This window comes from Podarcis vaucheri (assembly GCF_965113315.1).
Source record: "Podarcis vaucheri genome assembly, chromosome: 12".
Taxonomy (NCBI): Eukaryota; Metazoa; Chordata; class Lepidosauria; order Squamata; family Lacertidae; genus Podarcis; species Podarcis vaucheri.
This window is the reverse complement of record NC_138750.1, coordinates 27,589,832-27,598,333: the sequence shown is the minus strand read 5'-3', so window position 1 is coordinate 27,598,333 and position 8,502 is coordinate 27,589,832. Positions and strand designations below refer to the sequence as shown.

Genomic DNA, 8,502 nt, shown 5'->3' with positions numbered 1-8,502 from the left:
ACCACGCAGGAATCGGAGTTGGATCAACAAGGATCTCTCCCTCCCTCTTTCTCCCTCTGTGAACTTTTATCGTGCTTTGTGCCTTCAAGATGTCACTGACGATTTAGAAGGCAGGGAGTGACGCTGGGGGTTCCTTGGACAGCTTTATACCCAGGGATAATGAAATGTGACTCTCTTAACTGGTGGCTTGTGATGTGAGGAAAGACCGGCCGAAGACAGCTTCTGCTTTTGAAGAGGACTCTGTTTACACACAGGTCAATATTCAGTTCGGGGTGAAAAGGTTAGCCCTTGACCCAGGAAGTTCCCTCAAGTATGGTTCAAAAATAGCTCCGCTTCCTTCGCCTTTCTCTTAATTGCAGAAGATAAACATGGATCTTTCTCTTTCTATTGATTAATAGACCTACTTTGTATAATCTCGGGGTACTGTACATAATGTGCAGTCAAAGGGCGCGAATAATTCGATGTAGGGATATCTGAGGAGGATTTCTGAGCAGCCGATCAAAAGCCACTCCAGGGGAACTGGAAAGGGTGCAGAAAGCTTAACCTCAACCCCAGACTCCGCTTTCCAAAAGATACCGAAGGAAAGTAAAAACCTGAGATATGAATATATTTATTACAGAGATTTGTAGGACCCGTAAAATTCTGCTCTGGATTCCTTTCTCTTTTTTTTCTTTTTAAACACAGAATCTCAGAACCTTGGATGATTGTACAGAAAAAAATCAGAAAGTACTCCATCACAAATGACAACTGATAGAACTCAGTGTTATTTTCACTGAGTACATCCAAGCGGTTGTGCATCATGCAAGTTCCATCCACGAATCACATAAAATATACATTCGTTTGGCCATTCATCACATTCAGGAATTGGGCTGACAAGACTTCAAGTCCCTTTTTAATGATAATATTGGGGGTTGGGAATGATCCAGCACAGAGTTCGGGAAGGGGGGGGGATTTAAAGCGGGGGTAGACACTAATAAGCAAGGTTTATTTTTTTAAAAACCTAGTGCAATTTCCACTTTCTTTTCTAGTTCGTTCAAAGAAATAGTAGCAACCTATGATTTTTGAGGTATCTGATTGAGTTGAACAACTTTTCGTTCGTGACATCCTCACTTTTCGCTATAAAATCGAATCCAGTGTTGAGAATGTAACCACCCTGTTTAAGCTCATCATCTTATCTAAACATTTCTAGAAAATCCGTAAAAAGATAAATCTCTGGGACAAAGTATTTACAACCAACAAAACTCATACACACGAGAAGACAAGAACATTAAATTAAAGTGGTGAAAGTTCTCGAAGTCGTGTAAACGCTTTCAATAGTGCATCTATTCGTGAATTTGGGTCTGACAGGTCTTTGGTTGGAGGAGAAAACTGTAGCAATGTCTTTGGCAACTCGATTCTGATCTAACAAATTCTCTTGATTGTTCCCACAATACAGTCTTTAGAGAGATGAAAACAGATCAACTCTGAGGAGCTGAGGCAGGCTTAGTGAGTGATACTGAATAAGCTACGCAGAGTGAGGTCCTAAACTCCTGGGCCACAACCCAGCCAACGTGAGCCAGCTCCCATTGAAATCAACTGAGTTTAAAATAGTCACAAAGTCCCATCCCGCTCCTTTTCATGGGATTTAGGGATGATTTAACAGCGCAGTCCTGTGGCCTGCCTACTCCGGCGTGTTGGCTTCCAGAGAGCTTGCTTGCAGGCCTTATAGGATCTCAGCCTCAAAGTTGCTAAATTTGTGAGGGAGTTCCATTCAAATCAACGAGACTTGTCTCCAGATCAAAGGGTTCAGGGTGAGAGTTTGGGTTGCTCTCTCCGCCAATTGCGTGAGAGTCGGAAAATAAACAAGGGGATAAGTTCGAAACACAATAAATTTACTCTTAGATTGTGCCTTATAGGGAGAATGAGGAGCAGCGCGTCTTTCAATTCGAGGTAGTCAGAGTGTCTGAGGTAGAGGAGGCTGGCGAAGGGGTACAGGGGGATGGGCTGGACTTTTCCGAGGACTCCTCCGCTTTCTCTTCGCTTCCTGTTGGGGTGGCCGGAGAAATGGGGAGCAAGCCCTCTTTCTCTCGCTTCTTCTGCTTCATCCTGCGGTTCTGGAACCAGATCTTGACCTGAGTCTCGTTCAGCTGCAGCGAGGCGGCGATCTCCACCCTGCGGGCCCGGGTTAAGTATTTGTTGAAGTGGAATTCCTTCTCCAGCTCCGTCAGCTGTTTGGTGGTGAAGTTGGTCCGGACCGTGTTGGGCTGGCCAACATAACCGTACTCGCCAGCTTTCCCTAGAGGGAGGAGGGAGAGAGAGAGAGAGAGAGAGAGAGAGAGAGAGAGAGAGAGAGAGAAAGAAAGAAAGAAAGAAAGAAAGAAAGAAAGAAAGAAAGAAAGAAAGAAAGAAAACAGCAACAACAACAACCCACATCAGAAGCGTTAACTCGATGCAATGATTTATAGGTGACATGAATCAATAGGCAGGCGCGCGCAGGTACAAACCATGGAGAATGAGCTCTTAAAGTGAAAGGAACTTTGTGGGCCAATCGGAAACCTGCTTATTCCTAAGTAAAGACCTAGCGAGTGCACATGGGCTAACTTCTTAGTGTCTGCTTGTCCAGTGAAACAGCAACTGAACTCACCTAGATCAGGGGAGATCTGACGACCGCCTGCTTTGTGATCCACAGCGGGGACACAAACACATCAAACTGCGTTATAACACGAACCCCAAATCACAACACGACCTTTCCCCCATGTCTGGAGAACCGGTACGCTTCAGGATCCCAACCATACCTGTTCCCATCGTACCTGGGACCATCAAGTTGATCTGCATCTACCTTAAATGCAGATCTTCTGCGTCCACCTTACAAAAATAATAATGAAAAGAAGAAAACTTCGGGCCCGAACTTTCCAAAGTCCAGAGTGATCGCTCAGGCAGGTGACTCACCTGTTTTGGGAGGGTTCCTCTTCACTTTCATCCAGTCGAAAGTCTGGGCGGGAGGAGAAGTCTCCGACGAAGGGGAACCGCAGCCTTCCTGGTGGTTCGAATGAAGTGGAGACAGGGGGTGGCTGTAATTGGTTAGAGTTAGACTCTGTTGTTCTTCCCCGTAAGAGGGGTGGATGTACTGAGCAGAGCCCACGGGGCCCCCAGCGTAAACCTGGGGCTGCTGAACCACGGAGGACGAGACGTTTCCAGAGTAGAGCGCAGGAGCGCACTGGGGGAAGCCCCCATTAATCTCTGCCTCTTGAGCGAGTGGGTAGTGGCTGTAGCCCCCCGCGCCGAAGTTCTGCACGCCGTAGGTGGGCCCACAGCTCGGGTGGGCGTAGGACATCCCCAGGTTGGGGTGGTGCTGGTAGGTAGCAGTCTGGTGGTGGGGATGGGGGCTGATCTGGACCCCCCTGCCCACGAGGAAGCGGTCGTCCCCGTTGCAGTTGTTGGCACTGACAGCGCAGGACTGGAACGTGGTTGTGGTAATCCCATGGTCGGGGTGGTGGTGGTGGCGGTGGTGGTGGTAAGCCCGGGGTGAGCAAGTGGCGGACTCGCCGTTGAGGATGGGCGGATAATCGAGGAAGGAATTCATCCTCGCCGTGTCCATCTATCACCGGTTGACCGACTCTTCGGAGTCCTGGGTGACCGTGCCAACTTTCTCACTTCCTCCATGGGGGCCAGAAGAAAAATGATATGAATGTACAGTGAGACGGCGGCCACGTGAGGGCGGCAGCCAATGGCTGCTCCTCCTGCCAAAGTTGCCCTGCTCCTTCCTGGTGATGGATCACCCTGGCTGTGGCATTTAAATTCCGAGCGCTCCTCCATCAAGGTGACGCGCAGCCACCACCACCTCCCTCTCTCCCTCCCTCTCTCCCTCTTTCCTTCTCTCTCTCCACACCCCCCATCTCCTCCCCCGTCCCCAGTCAGCGCGTTGGGGTTTGAGAGCCGGGCCGGAGAGGCAGTGCGCGCCCAGGCGCTCAGCCTGAAGCAGCAGCAGCAGCAGCAAGCACAGAGCCGCCGCCGGAGGGGGCTGCTCTTGCATGGATTTACGAAGGGACAGCCTGGGCTTGGCAGGTAAGCAAAGGGACCCGCGCAGGGCGTCCCCAGTTGGGTAGCTGCTCCTCCTGCTGCTGCTTTCTCCAGTGCTGTTGTCTAGAGAGCACAGCTAGGCTGAACCTTTTCGGCTACAGTTAGATCGCTTGGATCATTATGGTCTGCCTTGGGCAGTCTCCAGCAGTCTGGGGTTGCTGTGTGTGAGAGAAAGGTGGGGAGAGAAAGAGAGAGAGAGAGAGATCAAGGGGGCTGGGGGAGGTTTGGGGGCATGGAGAGAGGTAGGAGGCCGGCGGCTGAGCTCTGCCAGTTGCCGATGCGTCCTCAGACAGACCGCGGCGTGCGCGCGCGAACCGGCAAGAGTTAAAATGCGCTTGGTCCAGCCTCTCTCGCGCGGTTATTTGCATGGAAATGAGGCTCTCTGCAAGGCAACGCCATTGTTGCTGCTGCTGCGGGCAGCGTGGTTGGCTTTAACGCACGGGAATGGCGCCGTTGGCTCCTGGAGACGGGGAGTCAGTGGGGGGCAGTTGGAGCCGGCAGCCTCGGCTGAAACGGAGGCGGTAGTGTGCCTGCCTGGCGACTGGGTACTGGCTTGCTCTTTTTTTCGGACGATCCGACGCTGCTGGGCGCGGTTAGAGGAAGGAAGCGCTTACAAAGGTTGCCAGGGAAGCTTTCTCAGGTTCTCTCCGGCAGCTGAGCCGCCAGAGCGCCTGTGCAAACTGTCAGGCCTCTCCTCTCTCTCACCTCCCATCCACTTTTGCTCCCCCACCCCGCTTCTCACGTATAACCTTTGCCTCCCTCCCCCCACCCGCAAGGAGTGTCCACGGGTTGAAACCATGAGGTCTAGAAAGACGCGAGTCTTTAAAATAGCAGCCCTCTGGATGGCATGGCCAGCGGTTAGGGGGAGGAGACTGTCTGGAGGAAGGGGCGAGGGGGTCGACAACGCTCCTCCAGGCGCTTGATCGCTAGGCTGCCGCCCTCCTTCCGAGGAGGGAGAGAGGGAGCCGAGGGAAACAAATGGCCGGGCGTTGGGAGAGTCCTCTCTGGATTCCCTCGCGAGGACCGCAAGTGCTTTCTTCTCGGAGATGTAAATCCCTGGTTCCGCTCAAGTCCGTGGGGCCAGGAGAGACGCCTGGCTTTCGGTGGGGCTAGACCTGCCCAAAGGAAAGGCAGGGTCAGCTTAAACCTGGAGGAAAATCCCTGGGTTGGATGTGGGGAGGTGGTGCGTCCCATGGGGGCTTCATCTGCACAAAAAGGAGAGGTGAGCAGGGAGGACTCAACAGCACAGAATTCAGCATAAAATCGTAGAATGGTAGAGTTGGAAGGGACCCCAAGGGTCATCTAGTCCAACCCCCTGCACTGCAGGAAGGAAAACAGGCCTGACTAGAAAGATGGCTGACTTTGCCTACCGGAGTCCGGAAATAACTATGCGCACTTCTTATGCTTTCATCTTGCAAATGTCGAAATCAGCCCAATAATTTAGTATTAGTGTGTTAATGGCTGCTTCTTCTATCTTATCCACACACACACACACACACCATGTATGATTCCGTACCACCCTAGTCCCTCTGAAACTATAACACTATTTTCATTCCTAAAATGCTGCTGGATTAGGCTGTTCTCCGGCTTCCCCTTTCTTCCTTCTCCCTCTCTCAAAAACGAGGCCCACTCAAAATATTGATAAGCGTGCATTGTTTACTAAGACAAACATGCCCCAAATCTGGCTGTGAGACTTTGAAAGTCTCATGCGTACTTCCTGGCTTTCCTTTGGTAGAGCTAAACTCGCTCTGAATGGGACTTTAAAAACATTTCCTTTTGGCCCTGTAGTCACACCTCGGATTTCTCTCTCTCTCTCTCTCTCTCTCTCTCTCTCTCTCTCTCTCTCTCTCTGTGTGTGTGTGTGTGTGTGTTTAAGAGTAATATTTATATATTCTTCAATTTACTGAAAGGAAGGAAGGATAGATACAGGGTTCCCTTTACGCGTAGCCCCATTGATTTCCATTCTACTCATTGCACGCACAGTCACGTATTGCCCAGGCACGACGGTCTGGGAGTAGATCGCATCGATATGAGTGGCCAACTCGTGGCCCGAGGAGTGGATTCACGAGGAGGCGTTTTGTAAAACAAAAGAACGTGCATGTAGGGATTTAATATTTCCCTAACAGCTTTAGATGTAAAACTATGTTGGTGCATGCCGGCTTTGAAAACAGAGTATAAATCCTGATCTAAAGGAAGCCTTGTTCCCTATGAAAAGTTGGTAATTTTATTTGGGCCCCTATCCTCTCTTTCTCCTTCTTGGCCGCCTTTCTCTGAGCAGAAACCTCCCTCCCGTGCCTGCTGCTACGTTGCTCCATTCCACACTTTCTCCCCCATTTCTCCGCCATTGTTCAGAAGAACTCTTTCCCCTTTTGTTATATTGTCTCTGTGGCCCAACGCTTTTGCATTCTGAAGCCAACACAATTCCTCTGTTTTACCAGAATGCAGAAGGAGACACATGGAGGGCGGGGTGGTGGCGGCGGCCGGGGAGATCGGGGGAGGGGGACGCCTTTCCCAGTGTGGCGAAGCAACCATATTTCCCATTCCATGTCTGCCCTCTGGAAAACGCAAGCAGGCCCACAGAAAAGCCCCCTAAGCTCGACGAAGGCCTTTCCAAAGCAGGCCCTGCCCCCCCCACCGGTTTCCCCCCCCACCCCACCGTCCCCCTACATCCGCCTTTGTTGAATCGGTTCCTCTGGTGGTTCTGAACGTCACCAAACCCACCTCTGGCCTTCGTCCCTGCGGCCAGGGCGCATTCTGTTTTTGCGTTCGAAAAAGAATATTTCGAATTTCTCTCTTGTTCGTTTTGAAAGAGGATATCTGCAGGGCTCGGCCTACTTCTGATATGCGGGGGTGGGGAAGAGAATCTGCTGTGGGGGGGTCGATTTGTATGGAAGGCTTCTTTTGTTCTTTGAACCGGAGGCTCTCCCCCCCACACACACACACAAACAACAAACCTGGGAGCTGCCTTCTCTGTATAAAAGGAAAACGTTCCGAAATGCACGCCCGAAATGGAATTTTCTGTGTCACAAACCAAGCAAACCCTTAGCAAAAGGGGGGGGGCGGGGAGAGAAAAAGAGCGCGGGAGCGCCCGGGATTCCCTGCCGCACCTGAAGCTTAGCCAAGCTGTTGTTTTAACAGAGCAATAAAAATGAATTATGACTAACCGCCTCCTAGTTTAATGGTTTCAGACGGGGATCCCCAGCCCGAGCAAATACGTAAGAGGATTTTTATTTGTGCATGTGTTCCTGCAATTGATCTCTTTGATGACATTCTCATTCACAGAAAGCGTTTGATTTATGACTTTAGGAAGAATTGCATCCAGTCTTTCCACGCAGCTCAGCGCCACCCCACTTAGAGGGGGTTTGCAAAACAGGGAAGCCAACGGCGACCACAACAAACGCGCGCAGAGGAGAGCAACCAGGAAACCCGCGCCTGCAAAGATCTGGGGAAGTTCTTAAGGAGCGGGCTATAAATATCTACATTGGCATATCTACATACACACGAAGATGTATGCTAACACCTACTGATAGGCAGTGGGGCAAAAAGGAAGAAGAAAAGAGGCACATTGGATTTTGCTAACAATCCGAATTGAAATCGGATTAGAGAATACTGTATACACAGCTATCCCCGCCTGGTAGCACTTTTAAACGGACCTCATGACTCTACACTTGTTAGTCCAGTTCCAGTAGGACTCGATGCCCTCCAACAGCTTTTGTTCCGTAGACCTAGCGAAAGCCACAGGATTTGAAAGCGATTTTTCATATGCATTGCATACATCCTAACCGCGTGTGCTTGTGTTTTAATTCTCTCCTCTGATTTCCTCTCTTTTAGGTTTCTTTTCTCGGGGCCTTCGGACAGCTGGGAAATCCATCAAATGCCTTCCTTTCTCAGCTCTGGTTCCCCACACCACCATCCCTCCCCCCTTTCCAAGGCACGGGTCGCAAAAGAAATAGTTAAAAATAGCGTTCAATAGTAGAAACCAGTATACACTTCTGTCGATTTCTGGCCATTTATGCAGCAAGGCTTGCCGTAGTGCTTTTTGTTTCCCCTTGCAATAATATGATATATTCTGCCTATAATACAATATCAGTTAAAACGTAGAAGAGAATTTTTATATAATGTTACGATATATTAAACCTGTACTATAAATAAAACGTTGGCGATAGCACAGAAACATTTTAACTTGTGCTTCTAATGTCTTATGGGCATTCAAGGGAGGGGGGATATATTTTTATGTAAGTTTTGGAGTTATTTTAGGGGTTTTTTTTCCTCCCCCCTATTTGAATATTGAGAACTTTGGAAATCCACCATTTACCGCTGGCTTCCCCCCTAATAAATATATTTCTAACGAAAAATGACGAAGGTTGTGACCAAATTGTGTTGTTTCTTTTAATTGTATTTCAGGACTAGGGGAGGGGCGGAGATTAACTTCCTTGTATGAAG

The 8,502-nt window shown here is 49.8% G+C and overlaps 1 protein-coding gene and 1 long non-coding RNA gene across 2 annotated transcripts; one reads left to right on the top strand and one right to left on the bottom strand.

The window, feature by feature from the left end:
* Positions 1-891: 891 nt before the first annotated feature.
* Positions 892-3,577, bottom strand: HOXA1 (homeobox A1; the record flags this gene model as incomplete). The annotated part of the gene is made up of 2 exons (XM_082193538.1): positions 892-2,275; positions 2,929-3,577. 2 exons carry the CDS (start codon positions 3,575-3,577, stop codon positions 1,920-1,922), a joined length of 1,005 nt encoding a protein of 334 aa, XP_082049664.1. The 3' UTR covers positions 892-1,919.
* Positions 3,578-3,922: 345 nt separating this feature from the next.
* Positions 3,923-8,417, top strand: LOC309515575. Its single transcript, XR_014212515.1, has 2 exons — positions 3,923-4,044; positions 7,342-8,417. It is a non-coding gene; the product is annotated as an uncharacterized lncRNA (long non-coding RNA).
* Positions 8,418-8,502: the final 85 nt, after the last annotated feature.